At 37.0% G+C, this 21364-nt stretch overlaps 1 protein-coding gene across 2 annotated transcripts; it reads left to right on the top strand.

Annotated features, from left to right (window-relative positions):
- Nucleotides 1-171: 171 nt before the first annotated feature.
- Nucleotides 172-20366, top strand: LOC104106676 (heavy metal-associated isoprenylated plant protein 32-like). 2 transcript variants are annotated; one of them, XR_011409217.1, is made up of 4 exons: nucleotides 172-299; nucleotides 1123-1199; nucleotides 1320-1398; nucleotides 20194-20366. XR_011409217.1 is itself a non-coding variant. In XM_070179700.1 (4 exons), the coding sequence occupies exons 2-4, from the start codon at nucleotides 1176-1178 to the stop codon at nucleotides 19605-19607; spliced, it is 480 nt and encodes a 159-aa protein (XP_070035801.1). In that variant the 5' UTR covers nucleotides 172-299; nucleotides 1123-1175; the 3' UTR covers nucleotides 19608-20366. The 2 variants fall into 2 exon arrangements, 1 of the variants encoding a protein (XP_070035801.1); XM_070179700.1 differs by having other exon boundaries at nucleotides 19231-20366.
- The last annotated feature ends 998 nt before the right edge of the window (nucleotides 20367-21364 follow it).

The following is a 21364-nucleotide window of genomic DNA, read 5'->3' as shown; positions in this document are numbered from 1 at the left end:
TATTAGTATCACCACAACAATCATAAGAAAAATAAGAACACCATGAAATTATCTTATTCTGGGTAATAAGATAATTATTAAATAAAATCTATGTTAGTCATTAATAGTAACTTGATAAATACGGTAACTAACATTTTATTAAAGATCAAATAATATTAATTGTATAAAAATCTTTACACTATGCAATTAGATCAAAGAGAGTTTAAAGCATTGTCTCGCCCTCTGTATCAAGCTTTGTGGAATTCAAAATCGTGTTCCATCTTTCGGCATTTCCTAACAATCGCAACTCTAATCTCTTGGTACTTTTTTTAACTGTCTCTTAGATTCTGTACTTTTTGTAGCTATGGAGTGAATACGTTAAATTCGTGAAAAATCTGTGAAAAATAAGGTGTATGCTATGTTCTTTTTATCAATTAAAAACAGGAATTAACTATGAAGTTTGTTGCTTATCTGTATCACTAAATAGCCCATAGTCAAAAGGAATTTTGATAATATCTGGCTAATCCTTGTTAAATAGGTTTAGCGACAAATTTTTGTTCTTTATCTATAGAATTTGTCCCTTGCTAACTCTTTTTATATTTTTAAATTCAAACATTAGACATTCCGTTGGTTTGTGAGTTCTGAAATTTGAATAGAAAATGAGCTGATCCTTGATATATTGTTAAAAAGATGTTTTTAGTTATCACTTCTTCCAATTCAGTTTATAAAAGAATTAGGGTTTTGATTTGGCTTCGAATAATTTTGCCTGTCCACGAACTAAAAACTTATCGATTTGTACGCAAAAGATTTAGAAATGTTTATAATATGTTGTTTAAGTTATCTTTTCCTCTCAAATTGCACTCTTTCAATTTCTTTTTTTTTTTTTTTGTTTCACACCTGGTGCCCTGTGGATCCCGACTAATTCGAATTTGTACCGTGTAAGACCCATTAAAGGACTAAGTTTTATTCTCAAAGCTCAAACTAGAGAGACCTCTGGTTAAAGGTGGATAGATATTATCCATTCCACTACAACACTTGGTCTTTTAACTCTTTCAGTTATAGCTACTTATGTTTTCTCCAAATTTATAGATGCAGTTTTTGCTTAGTTGGTATTTTCTTAGTGTAATTATTTTTTTTGAGTAGGTGAAAAGCTGGAGAAAGCACTTATTCTCTCACTTCTGTATCAAGTCCTTTTGATGGAACATAGTCCAGATGATCCTGTATCCACTTATCCTTTCTCAAGTTTTTAATATTTGTTTTGATCTTGCAATTGCATAGTAGTAATAATATTTAACATATAATGTCTTTTAATTTCTTTAATTGCTTGTTAAACATTTCAGGTCTGCGTCATAAAAGTTGATGCCAATTGTTGTCCAAAATGTCCCGGAGACTTCAGGAAAATACTATTAGAAATCAATGGTATGATATACGCATATTCTTATTCTTTAAGAAAACATGTTTATTTCTTTTATTTCACATCCCACTCACATGAAAATTCCTATAAGTACTCAATCTGCATGTGCAAGTCACAATTAAATGGAGTCCATTATCACGCAGTCAGTCACTGAATTATGTAAAATTATTGAACAAAATTACTTTTCTTTCATTTGTAACAAGAAAGTCTTTCAATTATTTTTATTGTACTCTGATGATCACTCAATCAGATTTATTAATTTTTTCGGTAGAAAATACTGACTTGGCAGTCCACATATACTTTTTGACTACATAAAATAATTAACACCAAAACAAAATATAAAAATCCACCCGTACAGTACCCAATCCGTCTCGATCGGACCCGTTTATAAGAAAGAGCGTTGTAAGACTTTTTGGTGGATTTTTATCTTTATAAACGGTTCGGATCGGGTGTATGGGTGGGTTATATGCTTTGTTCGGGTGTTAATTAATCTATATGATCCAAACGTCTATGTGGACTGCCAAATCAGCATTTTTCACTGGAAAAATCAATAAATCTGGTTAAGTGATCATTACAGTGCAATACAGATAGTTGAGTGACTTTCTTGATACAAACGAAAGAAAAGTGATTTTACTTCATAATTTCACACAGTTCAGTGACCATCAGTGTTATTGTTAGGATTGGGAACCCGGGTAGTGCGAAATTTAGCCAAACAACAGTATAATGACAATAACAAAGACAATGGAAGTTGATAATAACGGCAATTAAAGAAGACACAAATTTAACGTGGTTCGGTCAAGATGACCTACGTCCACAAGCGGAGAGAAACAATTTCACTATACAAACAAGAGTACAAAATTAGAGTAAATACTCTAATTAATCCCAAATACCCCAAGAGAATAACCTCACAAGATCACTCCAAAGAAATGGTTCACACAAGTGTTTCCCAACACTCACTCTCTCACAAAATACTCTATAATGAAATAAATGAGGAGAAAGAAAGACAAGAGTGAAAAGCTCTTGAATTGGTGTGTTTTCAAATGAGGAGAAACTCCTCTATTTATAACAAGAAATTCTTGGCCTAATAATGGATATTATGTCATGGCAAATGTCATGATCCACAAATTTGTTATAATGGATATTATGTCATGGCAAATGTCATGAACCATAAATTTGTTATAATGGATATTATGTCATGGCAAATGTCATAAAAATTTGGCCATATTACAAATCTTCATTTTGGCCTAATTTCGGCTTATATATAGTAAATTTGCTCCACCTTCTCTGCAAAACCCCAATGGGCAAAATCATTCTTCATAAATGCCAATCAAGTTCAGGCAAAACTTGAACTTGGACAGTGGAAGAGGTTTTGTGAACATGTCAGCAGGATTGTCTCTAGTGTTGATCTTCTGAACATAGACTTTTCTTTCAGCAATAGTTTCTCGGATGAAATTATATTTTATATCAATGTGCTTCGTCCTCTCATGATATATTTGATCTTTAGTCAAGTGAATGGCACTTTGACTATCACAGAAAATGGTAATACCACTTTGGTGTAAACTGAGTTCCGCAAATAGACCCTTCAACCATAAAGCTTCTTTGATCGCCTCGGTCACTGCCATATATTCTGCTTCAGTAGTTGATAAAGCTACTACATGTTGTAATGTAGCTTTCCAACTAATAACGCAATCACCGATGCAAAATACATAGCCTGTCAGTGATCTTCTTTTGTCAGGATCACCTGCATAATCTGAGTCTACAAAACCAACCAAAGTGTTAGTATTTCTCCCAAACTCCAAAAATGTATTTGAAGTACCTCGCAAGTATCTGAGAATCTATTTCACAGCATGCCAATGTGCTTTACCAGGGCAAGCCATATACCGACTTACCACGCTCACTGCTTGTGAAATGTCTGGACGTGTACAAACCATTGCATACATAATACTGCCGACTGCACTGGAATAAGGAACCTGTGCCATGTACCTCTCTTCTTTCTCTGACTGCAGGGACTGAGCAGCTGATAACTTAAAATGAGCAGCAAGAGGGGTACTAACTTGTTTAGCATCTTTCATGCCAAACCTCTCCAAGACTTTCTCCAAGTACTTCTTCTGGATCAGAAATAGCCTGTTGGCTTTTCGATCTCTTTTGATCTCCATGCCAAGGATTTTCTTAGCTGCTCCCAAATCTTTCATCTCAAATTCACATTTCAGCTGCCTTTTCAAGTTGTGAATTTCTGTTAAATCCTTAGCAGCAATGAGCATGTCATCAACATATAATAATAGGTACACAAATGAACTATCATTTAACTTCCGGAAGTAAACACAACTATCATACATGCTCTTCGAATAACCATGACCCAACATAAAGGAATCAAACCTTTTATACTATTGTCTTGGAGACTGCTTTAATCCGTACAAGGATTTCTTCAACAAGCAAACATGATCTTCTTTTCCTTTAATTTCAAATCCTTCGAGTTGATGCATGTATATGTGTTCCTCAAGTTCGCCATGTAAGAAAGATGTCTTAACATCAAGTTGTTCTAATTCCAAATCATACATGGCAACGAAGGCAAGCAAGACACGAATAGAGTTATGTTTAACAACAGGTGAGAAAATATCATTAAAATCAACTCATTGTACCTGACTATAGCCCTTTGCAACTAATCGTGCCTTATGCCTCGTATCTTCAACCCCTGGAATGCCATCCTTTTTCTTGAAGACCCATTTGCAACCAACAATTCTTTTTCCTGATGACGGCTTCACAAGAGACCAAGTACCATTCTTGTGGAGAGACTCAATTTCTTCATTCATTGCAATCAGCCACTTGGCTAAGTCAGCACCAGAAATTGCTTCTAAATATTTTGATGGTTCTCCAATTTCTTCAGTTTCCTGTGCAATTGAAAAAGCAAATGCAACATAATCTCCAAACCTTAATGCTTGTTTACCTTCTCTTCTTGGTCTATGTTTGGCTATAGAATACGTCTCTTCTTCTGGTTCAATTTTAGGAGTCTCAACTTCAGGAATTTCAGCTTCTGTCTCAACTTCAGGAGTTTCAACTGTATTTTGCTCCAAAGTTGATGAGCTTGGCTCAGAAGGAATGCCAATCTCAATCTCCACCTGGTTTCTGTGTACTCTTTCCTTTATCTGTATTACAAGAACTAGAAGACTCTTTTCTAGAATGTAACATAGAGGATTCATCAAAGGTTACATCTCTACTAATTATAAATTTTGGTGCCGTGGGATCAGGATACCATAGTCGGTATCCTTTTGTCACGACCCAAAATCCTGTCGTGATGGCGCCGGACACCACTGTCAGGCAAGCCAACCATAATCAATTAACTTAATTATCCATTTTAGTATTTTTGGAATAAAATTTCTTCAATGAAATAGTAAAGACAAAACTCGTAGAGTAAATGATAAATATTTTTAAAAACTAAATTTCTAAACAATTCACAACCATTCCCAAAATCCGGTATCACAAGAGCATGAACATTTACTAGGGAAATAAAATAAAATACAACATCTGTCCAGAATACAAATTAGACAGGAAAGTATAATAACTCTGACGGAGATTCTGTTAGCTGCGGATCGTAATATAGAATGCAGCTCACCTATGTCCTTACAATTATTAACCACACCTCTGAGCCCACAAGGCCACTATACATATATGTACTTGCACAATAAAATGTGCAGCAAGTATAGTATGAGTACAAAAATAACGTGTACCCAGTAAGTATCAAGCCTAATCTCGAAGAGGTAGAGACGAGATGGCCGACTATGACACTCACTATGGGTCAATAATATTAAATAATCATGAAAATAGAAATATTTATATCAACGTGATTCACAGAGTTAACAATAATTTTATTGAACCAGCAGAAGTAATTAAATTCCTTCAATTCCAATAATTCTCAATATATTAATTAAATTCCTTCAATTCAAATAATTTCTAATTTATTAATTAAGTCCTTCAAATTCAATAAAAATTTCAATTTATCAAATAGCCTTACAAGCTGCAATTCAATTTTAATAAATTTATAATTTATCAAATAGTTTTACAAGTTATAATAAACTGTCCAAATATCGTGTAATTATTATTATTATTAAGCACGATTTCTGCAGAGGACGTACGGCCCGATCCAGAGTGTCGTGTACACTGCCGAGAGACGTGCGGCGCGATCCATAGATGCATCTTTCCTGCTGAGGCGTTCGGCCCGCTCCACAAAAAAGGAGGACATTTTCTTATGTACCTCCGGAAGGAGAGTATATTTATTATAAGATAAATTCGGGAGGAAGAACAATTTCTTTTAACAATTAATTAATTTAAACAGAAAATCAAGCATATGAGGTTTCCATTCTTTAATATCTTTATCTGAAAATTCACAATATATTCATATATATATATATATATATATATATATATATATATATATATCAATTAATATTAATTAAACAAAGAATACAATTTACACAAGTAATTCATGCTTTGAGTCCTAAACTACCCGGACTTTAGCATTAATAGTAGCTACGCACGGCCTCTCGTCACCTCGTGCGTACGTAGCCCCTGCAATTAGCAACAATTATTCAATTTAATCCCTATGGGGTAATTTTTCCCTCACAAGATTAGACAAGAGACTTACCTCGTCTTGCTCCAATTTAATCAACTAGTAGGCCTTTTTCCTCGATTATCCAACTTCGATTGGCTCGAATTTAACCAAAAATAATTCGATACAATCACTAAAATTTATAGGAATCAATTCTATAAGAAAATACTACATTTTCAATAAAAATCCCGAAATTAATTAAAAATTCGTCTGTGGGGCTTACATCTCGGAATCCGGCAAAAGTTATGAAATCCGACAACCCATTCAATTACGAGTCCAACCATACCAGTTTTACTCAAATCCGACTCCGAATCGATGCCGAAATCTCAAAAATTCGTTTATATGAGATTTCTAAAATTTTCCAAATTTCAATCTCAAAACACTAATTAAATGGTGAAAATAATGATATATTTGTGTATATAGATCAAATCCGAGTTGGAATCACTTACCCCAAATGTCTTTCCTTGAAAATCTGCCAAACGTCACCTCTGTTCAAGCTCAAGTTTGTCAAAAATGGCAAATGGGTCGAATGCCTCTGTTTTTTTTATAACTTACAGATCTACCCAGTTCGATCTCGGGAGCTCGATCTCGGGAGCTTGATATCGGGAGCTCGATCTTGGGAGCTCGATCTCGGGAGCTCGATTTTGGGAGCTCGATCATGGGAGCTCGATCTTGGGAGCTCGATCTTGGGAGCTCGATCATGGGAGCTCGATCATGGGTGCTCGATCATGGGAGCTCGATCTTGGGAGCTCGATCTCGGGAGCTCGATCATGGGAGCTCGATCTTGGGAGCTCGATCATGGGAGCTCGATCATGGGAGCTCGATATTGGGAGCTCGATCTTGGGCCTCGATCTTGGGCTCGATCACAGCCCAGAATTTCCAGCAGAAGAGAAAAATTGCAGCAGCTGTTTAAGTCCAATTTTTGATATGTTAACTATCCGAAACTCACCCGAGGCCCTCGGGACCTCAACCAAATATACCAACAAGTCCTAAAACATTATACGAACTTAGTCGAACCTCTAAATCACATCAAACAATGCTAAAACCACGAATCATACCCCAATTCAAGCTTAATGAAACTAAGAATTTTTAACTTCTACATTCGATGTCGAAACCTATCAAATCAACTCCGATTGATCTCAAATTTTGCACAGAAGTCATAAATGATATAACGGAGCTATGAAAATTTTCGGAACTGTATTTCGACTCCGGTATCAAAAAGTCAACTCCCCGGTCAAACTTCCAAACTTAAATTCTTGTTTTAGCCATTTCAAACCTAATTTCACTACGGACTTCCAAATAAAATTTCGATCACGCTCCTAAGTCCAAAATCACCATACGGAGCTATTGGAATCATCAAAATTCTATTCCGGGGTCGTTTGCACATGATTCGACATCCGGTCACTATTTGAACTTAATTTTTTTTTTTTAAATCAAAATTCCATATCTCGGGCTAGGGACCTCGGAATTTGATTTCGGTTATATGTCCAAGTCCCAAATCACGATACGGACCTACCGAAATTGTCAAAACACTGATCCGAGTCTGTTTGCTCAAAATGTTGACCAAAGTCAAACTTGGCCTTTTAAAGCCAACTTAAGAAACCAAGCGTTCCGATTTCAACCCAAACACTTCCAAATCCCGAACCAACCATCCCCACAAGTCATAAATCATTTAAAGCACATACGAGAAGTTTTTTTTAGGGGAACGGAGTTCTAAAAGTCAAAACTACCGGTTGGGTCGTTACATTCTCTCCCACTTAAATATACGTTCGTCCTCGAATGTGCTAAGGAGTGTTCCGGAGTTATCCAAAATTATTGTTTAACACCTCGTGAACCTACCCGTGATACCACACCCAGTTGAGCACATTAACTCGAGCCAATCTTAAAATTCTCCCATTTATTTAGGCAAATAAGCCTTAGAGCCCAATTCTAACATCCAGAATTCTCCACCATGCCTGTTTCCAACCTATGAATGTTGTATCAACCACTACACGATGCACTAATACAGGATTGCATAACTTTGTTGAATTTAGACCATGCACCGCATCATTCACATGACTATAATAACATCCTCCGATAACAATAGCTAAAATTCCACGAATCTGATGTTCACAACACACCTCATGATATATATAAATCATGTTCCAACTCTTGAAATGCTTCCACGATGGAAGAAATGTGTAGAAATTCGTAATCAACTGCCGAGTCAACAATTATTGAGTTTCTCCTTTTGACAAGAACCATTGCCTCATTATAACCAAATAATGGTATTTGTTCTTTATTACACTCCATATAATCCGATCGCACTGATCCCAAATCCAATAATCTCGTCTCACCAAGTATAAGCTGCTCAGGCAATAAACCACCTCAGACACGATCAAAAAGCCTCATATGATGCCACGATGAGCTAATAAGCTACGGACTCGATTGCGATACATAAGAAAAATGAACTCTGGAAAGGATTACTCAACCCACGTGACTAATTAAACAACTGAAAAGGTGTCATGAACCTTCCTCAGAAAATGGAACACAAACACACAAAATAGAATATAGGGGACTGTACTCAACATCACACTGTTGTGACGTGCAACTTGATCCACATATGATACCATTGCGGCGTGCAACCCGATCCAAAAAACATACCCGTGGCAGCGTGCCACCCGATCCGCGCAAAAGAATCTATAAGAAAATACTTACCGAGCTAAAATGCTCATTACTACAAAATATCCGAATATCGGACACAAGCATGCTCAGTGCATAATATCATCCCTGGAAGGACCAACAACGCCATACGCTACAAAACTCAAGCACAACTAAGGTACGATATATGATCTGAATCTCGAGAGCCATCCTGCTCACATAACACCATAACTACGCGGAACCTCATCACATAAGAAATTTATCAAGCCATTTCATAACTCACACGGCACAATATAGTATTACATGAAATTACCGACGACAAAACGACATCCAACGTCCGAATACTCTAACATAGGGAGCTTTTATGCTGAAATGAACACATCCGGCTTGATATGGAGCCCGTATTCATATTTAAATCCATCCACAGACCTCAAGCTGATTCTGATCGCACCGTACTAGGCTAATAACCTTTCAAGGATCCATAATAACCCCTTTTTCCATAACACACAAGAATAGCCATCATAATCGGAACAACTTCCACAGTCCACAACCAAATGAACAGAGCGCCCTCCAGGCATAAATTCTCGAATCAGCGATATTACCACAATCTTCATACTTGGTTTTAATCTTCACTCAATCAAGTGACTACATGCCACTCTTACACAATATTTTCGTGAGACACGCTCCCACGACCTTTCGCACCAGGTAACAAGTTTGCACATCCATGCTACCGGTTACACTAATGCTGTAAAGCATATCAAAAATCCACAAATCAATACACAAGGTCTCTTACACCTGACATCGACCTTAGATGATGCCAAAAATAATACCATCTTACTTTAAACATCTAAATCCCTTTCCTGCTCATCCGAGCTCATGACATCCTTGTCAACACCGAACCGAAATCTTAAATCCTCAACTTTCGAATCCCATGCTACTTAGTGCACTTAACCACGCCAATGCGCAGGAGTACAAGAATTCCACCATAACTCCCGAACCACTAATAGAGTAAACACTTAATCATATAGAAACCTTCTTCTTAACTCATTTCAAGAGAACCATTGCAACACGTGACTGAATTCCCATATCCGTAGAATATACCGACCTCAAGTAGTGGTCTAAGCCACCATAACTTTTCTGGGATCCCTCTACACATAACATGCCATAATACTTGAATTCCTCCAGATAAAATCAATTAATACGGCCGCCAAGCCTCGCACGTACTGCCACAAATTACATACATAACTCTATGCGCTGAAGGAACTGGTCATTGCCACCATCATGCTGATTCAACCATTGTTAGCCGACCCGTCTTTTTCTCAATTTATTCTCAACTTGCCTTAGAAATAATAATAGCTTCATTCATTACATCACGAACTCAAATCCACACTCATCCCAAATGGCCTTATTTCACAAGACCACGCTGTTTTAAAATTCACAGATCATCTCATACCCCTCCTTGTGCGCACTTTTTCGTCTTCAACTGTTACACCCATTCTGATACTTCTTTTATGAATCCGAAATTATTTTCTTCCGTTTCTCAAATGCTATACCACAACCTAAAGATAAAGCAGAGTACTCCAAGCCCTGTTTCATAATCTGCTGCAAAAGCTCGATATTCAACTATACTACGAACTCGAGATCCTTAGACACCACACTTTAAATTTTTTGAACCCGCTAAGACCGTTATTGAGAGTCACTTGCTCTGACTTGTTCTCAAACATGATCAATTCCAAGGCCCTGCTAGCACATGGACACTTTATCAAGGAAACATCCGACTGTCTCACTTTCCTGTGCATTACATCTACACGAAGCATAAACTCTGAGTCTTCCAAAAACCTGAATATGAATTGATAAGGCCAAATATGGCATACATTCCCCAAATCCTTTTGCTCAAATTACCACTGATGTTTTCTTTCCTTAGTTGCAATGACCCACCAATACACCGATAATCAGAAACCGCACAACTTGACACTACGCAATCCAATCATAGACGATGGGGCTCTCCCACTTAGCTTGAAGCTACAATTACAAAATTCTGGAATCCACCGAGATTCTTTCTTCATCGTTGACATGATCCTGCACACGCAACTCGCCAAATTTTCTTAAAATCCTTCTATTAACCTTTAATAAACACTCTGAACCACTAGCCACATTTACATATTAAATCTCTTATCGGGTAGGCAGTAGAATTCTTAGCAGAAGCTTCGTCAACACCACACGACCGCTAACCTTCTCATAAGAGATAACCCATATGTGAAAATTACATGCCGACATATTCCAACGTCGCTGCACTGGGTGAAATTACTACGAAATCAGTAGATCATCCTGAGTCCGAGCTCATTCACCAGCTGCACCAGTCTGTTCACTCCTCATGGACGTCAACTAAAGGTGCGACAATATATTCCAATCTAAAGTCATGTTGTATCTTTCTTCATATCAAGCAACTCCCTCCTGTTGTATCCAATCTTCCTCAATATAGCAGCCAATATTCTAAATTAAGTCCGTAGACCTAGTCACTGTCCATTTTACATCCCAAATCACTCCAAACGTTCCTCAAGACATGTAATTATCCTACCACGTAACCCATGTGCTACCTTTCCACTCTCCCACTTTGGTCAACCAACTCCTTTAAGCAACTACTCTGCTTCTATTTTCTTACACTTGGCCTTTTCGGAACCTAACCACCGCAAGGCACCTTCCACATGTCCTTCCTCATCCTTCGCTGCCCAGTTATTGCTTTAACTCAAAATCCGTCTATGTAGCACTTGAACCAATAGCTCGTTACTAGCTTTAAACCTTTCTGACGATCATCCTTCTCGAGACATCAATACTAGAAATGCTGCTTCGATCCTGAATTACTGCACACCGCGATCTCTAATGGCTGCTTCCCCTATACCAATTCCTAACATTCTGTCGTGAAGGCGAGTTGAAGAAAACCATAACACTGGCGAACCTTAACGCATTTTACAAGGCGATGACACCACATCAAAATTGAGAACTCTACCACACTCGAAAATATCAAGCTTCGTTACTCCATCAACCCCAAACCTGAACATTCATAGTCCGGTTGCCTTTTCTCCGCTGGAACTAAAATAGGGAACCTCTGAATCATGTACTGAGAAAACATTCTTTCAAGTCGTTTACTGCCCTGACATATAGACGAGCATTTTTCCATTTCATAAACACTGTACGATAACAACGCACGAATCGTCATAACAATCAATGCCAAATCTCAAAACCTTAGGAAGTACTGATACTTAATTTGAAATGACAGAGCGGCCTTTTGCAAGGCGATGACAATAGCCCACTTAATTACACAAGGAGAAGTATCCTGTACTACACCTGTAGTACCAATAAAAGTTTCCTCGATCCTCAATGTATAACAAGTGCTTCATGTCGCATAAGATTGAATAGGAAGGAAATGTAGGCATGAGCCTCAAAGGAATTGAATCACATGATGAGGAATCAAAAAGGGAAGTATTCCTAACAGCCCTGTAGCCTCTCGAAAATAAGCACAGACGTCTCCGTACCGATCCGCAAGACTCTACTAGATTTGCTCATGACTCGTGAGACCTAAGTGAACCTAGTGCTCCGATACCATGTTGTCACGACCCAAAATTCAAAAAGGTCATGATGGCGCCGGACACCACTGTCAGGCAAGCCAACCATAATCAGTTAACTTAATTATCCATTTTAGTGTTTTTGAAATAAAAATTTCTTCAATGAAATAGTAAAGATAAAACTTGTAGAGTAAATGATAAATATTTTTAAAAACTAAATTTTTAAACAATTCACAACCATTCCCAAAACCCGGTATCACAAGAGCATGAGCATTTACTAGGGAATTAAAATAAAATACAACATCTATCCAGAATACAAATTAGACAGGAAAGTATAATAACTCTGACGGAGATTCTGTTAGCTGCGGATCGTAATATAGAATGCAGCTCACCTATATCCTTACAATTATTAACCACACCTCTGAGCCCATAAGGCCACTATACATATATGTACCTGCACAATAAAATGTGCAGCAAGTGCAGTATGAATACGAAAACAACGTGTACCCAGTAAGTATCAAGCCTAATCTCGAAGAGGTAGAGACGAGATGGCCGACTATGATACTCACTATGGGTCAATAATATTAAATAATCATAAAAATAGAAATATTTATATCAACATGATTCACAGAGTTAACAATAATTTTATTGAACCAGCAGAAGTAATTAAATTCTTTCAATTCCAATAATTCTCAATATATTAATTAAATTCCTTCAATTCAAATAATTTCTAATCTATTAATTAAGTCCTTCAAATTCAATAAAAATTTCAATTTATCAAATAGCCTTACAAGCTACAATTCAATTTCAATAAATTTCTAATTTATCAAATAGCTTTACAAGTTGTAATAAACTGTCCAAATATCGTGTAATTATTATTATTATTAAGCACGATTTCTGCCGAGGACGTACGGCCCGATCCAGAGTGTCGTGTACACTGCTGAGGGACGTGCGGCGCGATCCATAGATGCATCTATCCCGCCGAGGCGTTCGGCCCGCTCCACAAGAAAGGAGGACATTTTCTTATGTACCTCCGGAAGGAGAGTATATTTATTATAAAATAAATTCGGGAGGAAGAATAATTTTTTTTAACAATTAATTAATTTAAACAGAAAATCAAGCATATGAGGTTTTCATCCTTTAATATCTTTATCTGAAAATTCACAATATATTCACATATATATCAATTAATATTAATTAAACAAAGAATACAATTTACACAAGTAATTCATGCTTTGAATCCTAAACTACCCGGACTTTAGCATTAATAGTAGCTACGCACGGCCTCTCGTCATCTCGTGCGTACGTAGCCCCCGCAATTAGCAATAATTATTCAATTTAATCCCTATAGGGTAATTTTTCCCTCACAAGATTAGACAAGAGATATACCTCGTCTTGCTCCAATTTAATCAACTAGTAGGCCTTTTTCCTCGATTATCCAACTTCGATTGGCTCGAATCTAACCAAAAATAATTCGATACAATCACTAAAATTTATAGGAATCAATTCTATAAGAAAATACTACATTTTTGAATAAAAATTTCGAAATTAATTAAAAATTCGTCTGTGGGGCCCACATCTCGGAATCCGGCGAAAGTTATGAAATCCGACAACCCATTCAATTATGAGTCCAACCATACCAGTTTTACTCAAATCCGACTCCGAATCGTTACCGAAATCTCAAAAATTCGTTTCCATGAGATTTCTAAAATTTTCCAAATTTCAATCTCAAAACACTAATTAATTGGTGAAAACAATGATATATTTGTGTATATAGATCATATCCGAGTTGGAATCACTTACCCCAAATGTCTTTCCTTGAAAATCTGCCAAACGTCGCCTCTGCTCAAGCTCAAGTTTGTCAAAAATGGCAAATGGGTCGAATGCCTCTGTTTTTTATAACTTACAGATCTGTCTAGTTCAATCTTGGGAGCTCGATCTCGGGAGCTTGATATCGGGAGCTTGATCTCGGGAGCTCGATCTTGGGAGCTCGATCTCGGGAGCTTGATATCGGGAGCTTGATCTCGGGAGCTCGATCTCGGGAGCTCGATCTTGGGAGCTCGATCATGGGAGCTCGATCTTGGGAGCTTGATCATGGGAGCTCGATCTAGGGAGCTCGATCATGGGAGCTCGATCATGGGAGCTCGATCATGGGAGCTCGATCTTGGGAGCTCGATCTTGGGAGCTCGATCTCGGGAGCTCGATCTTGGGAGCTCGATCTCGGGAGCTCGATCTTGGGAGCTCGATCATGGGAGCTCAATCATGGGAGCTCGAACTTGGGAGCTCGATCTTGGGAGCTCGATCTTGGGCCTCGATCTTGGGCTCGATCACAGCCCAGAATTTCCAGCAGAAGAGAAAAATTGCAGCAGCTGTTTAAGTCCAATTTTTGATCCGTTAACCATCCGAAACTCACCTGAGGCCCTCGGGACCTAACCAAATATACCTACAAGTCCTAAAACATTATACGAACTTAGTCGAACCTCTAAATCACATCAAACAATGCTAAAACCACGAATCATACCCCAATTCAAGCTTAATGAAACTAAGAATTTTCAACTTCTACATTCGATGTCGAAACCTATCAAATCAACTCCGATTGATCTCAAATTTTGCACACAAGTCATAAATGATATAACGGAGCTATGAAAATTTTCGGAACTGTATTCCGACTCCGGTATCAAAAAATCAACTCCCCGGTCAAACTTCCAAACTTAAATTCTTGTTTTAGCCATTTCAAGCCTAATTTCACTACGGACTTCCAAATAAAATTTCGATCACGCTCCTAAGTCCAAAATCACCATACGAAGCTATTGGAATCATCAAAATTCTATTCCGGGGTTGTTTGCACATGATTCGACATCCGGTCACTATTTGAATTTAAATTGTTTTTTAAAATCAAAATTCCATATCTCGGGCTAGGGACCTCGGAATTTGATTTCGGGCATATGTCCAAGTCCTAAATTACGATACGGACCTACCGAAATTGTCAAAACACTGATCCGAGTCTGTTTGCTCAAAATGTTGACCCTTTTAAAGCCAACTTAAGAAACCAAGTGTTCCGATTTCAACCCAAACACTTTCAAATCCCGAACCAACTATCCCCACAAGTCATAAATCATTTAAAGCACATACGAGAAGTTTTATTTAGGGGAACGAGGTTCTAAAAGTTAAAACGACTGGTTTGGCCGTTATACCTTTCACCCCAGATGCATACCTAAGGAAAATGCACTTTTTAGCCCTTGGCTCTAATTTTTCATCATTTACATGCATGTATGTAGGACAACCAAATATTTTTAAATTAGAATAATTAGCAGGAGTACCTGACCACACTTCCTCTGGAGTCTTAAAGTTCAAAGGTGCAGAAGGAGCTCGGTTGACAATATAACAAGCTGTAGAGATAGCTTATGCCCAAAAGGCGTTTGTCAACCCAGCATTTGAAATCATGCAACGAGCCCTTTCCAAAAGAGTTCTATTCATCCTTTCTGCCATACTATTTTGCTGAGGTGTCATTCTCACAGTACGATATCGAGCAATTCCTTCATTCTTGCAAAATTCGTTGAATTCATCATTACAAAATTCCAAGCCAATATCTGTTCTAAGCCGCTTAACCTGTTTTCCTGTTTGCTTCTCAATCAAAATTTTCCATTGTTTGAAATTTAAGAAAACATCACTTTTATTTTTCAGGAAATAAACCCAAACTTTCCTTGAATAATCATCAATGAAAGTTAACATATACCTGGCACCACCTTTTGATGAGGTACGTGAAGGACCCCAAAGATCTGAATGAATGTAATTCAAAGTACCTTTTGTTTTAGGAATCGCTGGAGATTTGAAGCTAACTCTTTTCTCTTTCCCGAACACACAATGTTTATAGAACTCCATATTTCCGGTACTTTGGCCACATAAGAGACCTCTTTTGCTGATGATGGAAAGACCATTTTCACTCATATACCCCAATCGCATATGCCACAATTTGGTGATGTCAGAATCTGATTTATCTAATATTGAAACTGCAGCAGCACCTATAACAGTAGATCCCAAAAGAGTATACAACGTACCAGATCTGCGTGCTTTCATGATCACAAGAGCACAATGAGAAATTTTCAGAACTCTATCTTCACCTGTGTACTTACACCCAAGAGATTCTAGAGTGCCCAAAGAGATGAGATTTTTCTTCAAGTCAGGAACATGTCTAACATCGGTGAGAGTTCTCACCACACCATCGTGCATTTTGATTCGGACTGTACCTTTTCCAATAACTTTGCAAGCAGTATTATTGCCCATCAAGACAACTCCACCTCCAATAGATTCATATGTGGTAAATAAATCCCGACTGGGACACATATGATAAGAACAACCCGAATCTAAAATCCACTCATTGTTAGATTTGAAACTATTATTAGTTGCTAAAAAAATAGTTCCCTCAGTCTCATCAGCAGCTACACTTGCTTCGGCAGTGTCAGTATTTTTGTGCTCATTTTTCTTTTCTGTATGCTTTTCTTTGTTTTTCAATTTAAAGCATTCAGAAATAATGTGACCTTTCTTATGACAATATTTGCACATGACATTTCTGTATCTGGATTTTGACCTTGATTTAGGTTTCTCACTACTTGAATCTTTCCTATTGGATCTACCTCTTATGAATAAGCCTTCCCCTTGGTTCCCACTAGTTTCCCCAGTAATATCTCTATCTATTTGTTCTTTTGATTTCAAAATAGATTTGATATCTTTATAAGAGATATTATCCTTTCCATAAAGCATAGTATCTCTTATATGTTTAAACGACTAGGGTAAGGAAACAAGCAATAACACAGCTTGATCCTCATCTTTGATTTCAGCATCTATGTTACTTAAATCCATAAGAAGAGAATCAAAAGTATCAAGATGAGTAAGTATAGAGGTACCTTCAGCCATATGAAAAGTGTAGAGTTTTTGCTTTAGGTAAAGCCTGTTTTCTACTGTTCTTTTCATATATAAGGTTTTAAGCTTTTCTCATATGCCTTTGGCTGAGTTTTCTGCTGCAACTTCACGCAAAACCTCATTTAAAAGATTTAAAATAATACCTGCTTTTGCCTTTTTTGTCTATGACGGCAAACTCCTCGTCCGTCATTTTATCCGGTTTTTCTTTTTCTTACAGTGCCAAATCTAAGTCATCCTGAATTAGGATAGCTTTCATCTTTAATTGCCACATTTCGAAGTTTGCACTTCGGTCAAATTTCTCAACATAAGTCTTTGTTAGAGTCATTTTGGCTATTTAAACTAACCCGGTTAGATCTGGCTCTGATACCAATTTGTTAGGATCGGGAACCCGGGTAGTGCGAAATTTAGCCAAACAACGGTATAATGACGATAACAAAGACAATGGAAGTTGATAATAATGACAATTAAAGAAGATAAAGAAGACACAAATTTAACGTGGTTCGGTCAAGGTGACCTACGTCCACAAGTGGAGAGAAGCAATTTCACTATACCAACAAGAGTACAAAAGAGAGTACAAAATTAGAGTAAATACTCTAATTAATCCCAAATACCCCAAGAGAATAACCTCACAAGATCACTCCAAAGAAAGGGTTCACACAAGTGTTTTCCAACACTCACTCTCTTATAAAATACTCTATAATAAAATAAATGAGGAGAAAGAAAGACAAGAGTGAAAAGCTCTTGAATTGGTGTGTTTTCAAATGAGCAGAAACTCCTCTATTTATAGCAAGAAATCCTTGGCCTAATAATGGATATTATGTCATGGCAAATGTCATGATCCACAAATTTATTATAATGGATATTATGTCATGGCAAATGTCATGAACCACAAATTTGTTATAATGGATATTATGTCATGGCAAATGTCATGAAAATTTGGCCATATTACAGTTATCAAAGGCGAAAAGCACAAAAAATCTCTAAGGTCCGTTGGGACTTTAAGCGCAAATAAAGTGTGGGCTTTAATGAAAAATACACAACGGGAGAAAAAGTAAAAATATGCATGTAGTCCAAGACTAATCATTATAAGCATGAATAATAAATATATAGACAAAGAAATTGAAAAATATTTCATGATAAAGTGAAATATCAATTGTTTAAGGTCGCCTTTTCAGGATTACAATCATTGGCAAGGACAAGTATGCCTTAGAGCTTTGATGCGACACTAAAGCGCCCATAAAGCGAGGTGAAGCACTCAACGTGTTTTGAGCCTCGCTTTAGGGTTTTTTAAATACCTGTTTATCTCGAACATTTTTCTCTTCTATATATTGGTGTTCAACTTATCTTAGGTGACCAAAATGTATATTGATATTTAGTTTTCTTATTCCTTGCTGTTAGGTGAGTACGAGTGCCTTGAATAAACTTTTAGACTATCCCCTTAATGTAAAAAAGAAAAAAGTGGGAGTAGAGATAGTTATTATACAAACAACAACAATCCAGTATAATCTTATTTGTGGGGTTTGGGGAGGGTAGTATGTACGCAGATCTTACCCCTACTCTGGGGTAGAGAGGCTGTTTTCGATATACCCTCGGCTCCCTCCCTCCAAGAACTCCCCACCTTGCTTTTAGGGTGACTCGAACTCACAACCTCTTGGTTGGAAATGGAGGATGCTCACCACTAGAGCAGCCCCCTCTTGTCATAGTTATTATACAAAGTATGAAGTATTTACGGCTCACTACTGCTCCTTTTTGGCTTTAGCTTAAAAAGAAGAGTTTATGATTTTTTATGCTATCAAGTTACATAAAAAAAATGTGTATTGTCCTTAAACAAGTGAGGTAGAAACCTTGAAATAAGACATGTAACCTACTAAAATATTAAAATATAGATAGTGTATAATTTTTTTTATTGTTAGTGTATAAGTTAAATCTAATTAAAAAAATACATGCAATAAAAAACTCAAGTTCGGTATAACAATTAACAACAATAACCATATCTCAATCTCAAAACAATTTAGAGTGGATTGCTTCACTTGTTTCTTTAAACACTATAGTGTGCGACTAGTATTTCACGGGTCTTTACCCTTAACTATTGTTAATTTAATTTGTGCTAGGTGTCCTTGATGTTTCTTATGATCCAAAAACAAAGGTGGCTACCATTAGAGGCAAATTTGATCCTTTTATGCTCACTAAGACCATTAAGAAAAGTGGCAAAACTGCAGAGCTAATATCTTATAACAAGAATCCTCTTCACGAAGCACAAAGCAGTACGAGTAGAAACTCAAATAATTACCACCACCCTTCTGGAAATACCCACATTAAAAGAGAGGTCAAGGGCAAAGCTAAAGTTGGCGAGAAGAAAAGAAATGAACGTCGTGCGGGTAGCAAGGACGACGGTGATGATAATTCTGATGATATTCACCAGTGTGAAGATTTTGTGTCAACCAAAGATAAAAAGTATCACAAGGCTGAAGCTTATGAGCCCCCTTAAGGCGTTGATGAAGCCATTTGCATGACAAATGAACGGGTTGGATCAAATTTAAGCTGCTCAAAACGGGTCATGATTCAACCTCCTAAAGTTTGACTGAGTCAAAGTAGGTTGGGTCAAAATGGGTCGGGCTACAACTCACAACCAACCCACTCAACATGACCCAACCTTTCCTTTTTAAGTTTGCCTTTTGAAAAGTAGTACTGGAAATACATTAGTAAGTTTGGGTTCGGTTGCCTTGACCCGTCGAGTTACATCCAATAGTTTTATGAGTCATTTCAATTCGTTAGGTCAAGTCAACAAAAGAGTCATAATCTAACCTATTTAAACTTTACATAGGTCGAACATGGTACTGAAAAATGGATTGATTTTGCCACCTCTATTTGCAAGGGATCGCTATTGCAAAATACATAGAAGAGGTGGAGGAATTTTAGACCGTGTAACTGAAGAACAAAGACAGAAAGCCTACTCCATGTTTATGCAAATGGGACCTCAGTATTCTGGTGGATTTTACAATGGAGAAGCTAGTAGTTATCTTCATCCTCCTTACCAGTATTATAATCCAGAATATGCTAATTTTTTTCCGCAGGCACAACCCATGTCAGGAGTAAATGACTTCACTCGTTATTTTGACGACCAAGATTCAGCTCGCAGTTGCAGCATTATGTAAAGCGAAATATTTTATATTTTGTCTAGATTCTCTTGTTCAAGATTTTAGTTTGTTTTTCAAAGAAATTATAGAGTACTTGACAACTTGTGATACTTCTCTACTCTTTTCCTTTTTCCTTTTTCCTTTCTTTTGGGCAAAACGTGTTAGAGGGGTGTGCATCGGTCGGTTCGGTTCGGTTAATTCAATTTTCGATTTGTGATTTTAATAACCAAAATCGAACCACAATAATTTCGGTTCGGTTTATTCATGTTCGGTTCGATTTTCGGTTTCAAGCCATGGCAAAAATAATACGAAACAACGAAAATAGATTACTTTTTGCGGTTCATGCAAGTAGCGAAAAACATATCTAGAAAAATTGGGTAGAACAGCAAACTGCCCATTCACTCTATTTCAAATAGAAAAAGAAATACATGTAGTATGTATATTAAAGTGAAAGTGACTATTTCCATTAATTAATTTGCCCATTATTCTTAAGTCAATGCGACACTAGTATTTAAAAATTAAGGGCTGCTATAGCATAAAAGCACGTCATGTAACATGTGAACTGGATTATTTATCTATAACACAAAAATAATCCTCATGTGAACTGGATTATTCATCTTGTTTACCCGAAAAATGGATAGAGTTGAATTTATACGCAGTTCCGAGGATATGTGGCGTAACTTAATACAAAATGTAAGGATCAATACAAATGTAAATATAGATTGCAGAGAATGCGAAATAGATAAGGTTGTCACGAACAATGAATCTTAGGATTCAACAAATAGAATCAATGTAAGAAATCTCAAAGAACGATTCTTTACTGTAGAAGAATATAACACTTTTATTATAATGTAAGCCTAAGAAAAAATTTGTCCTACAGAAATAGTAACCAAGCCCTTTTATAGTGGAGGGATTTGGCTCTAAGCATAATAAAATAAATATACAGTGGGAGACCCATGATAAGTCAGCTTTTCCATAATTTCTGCCAAGATTCTCTCTAGTGGGATTGCAACGGCTTTTGTCTGCGAGCTCGATCTTGCTTGGAACCTCGATTTTGGTTTGAGCTTGATTTCGGCTCGAACTCGTGATCTTGGTTCGAGCCAGATCC

The sequence above is a fragment of the Nicotiana tomentosiformis genome, chromosome 6 (assembly GCF_000390325.3).
Source record: "Nicotiana tomentosiformis chromosome 6, ASM39032v3, whole genome shotgun sequence".
NCBI classification, from domain to species: domain Eukaryota; kingdom Viridiplantae; phylum Streptophyta; class Magnoliopsida; order Solanales; family Solanaceae; genus Nicotiana; species Nicotiana tomentosiformis.
Note: the sequence above shows the minus strand (reverse complement) of the source record. Positions and strands in the feature narration are given on the sequence as shown.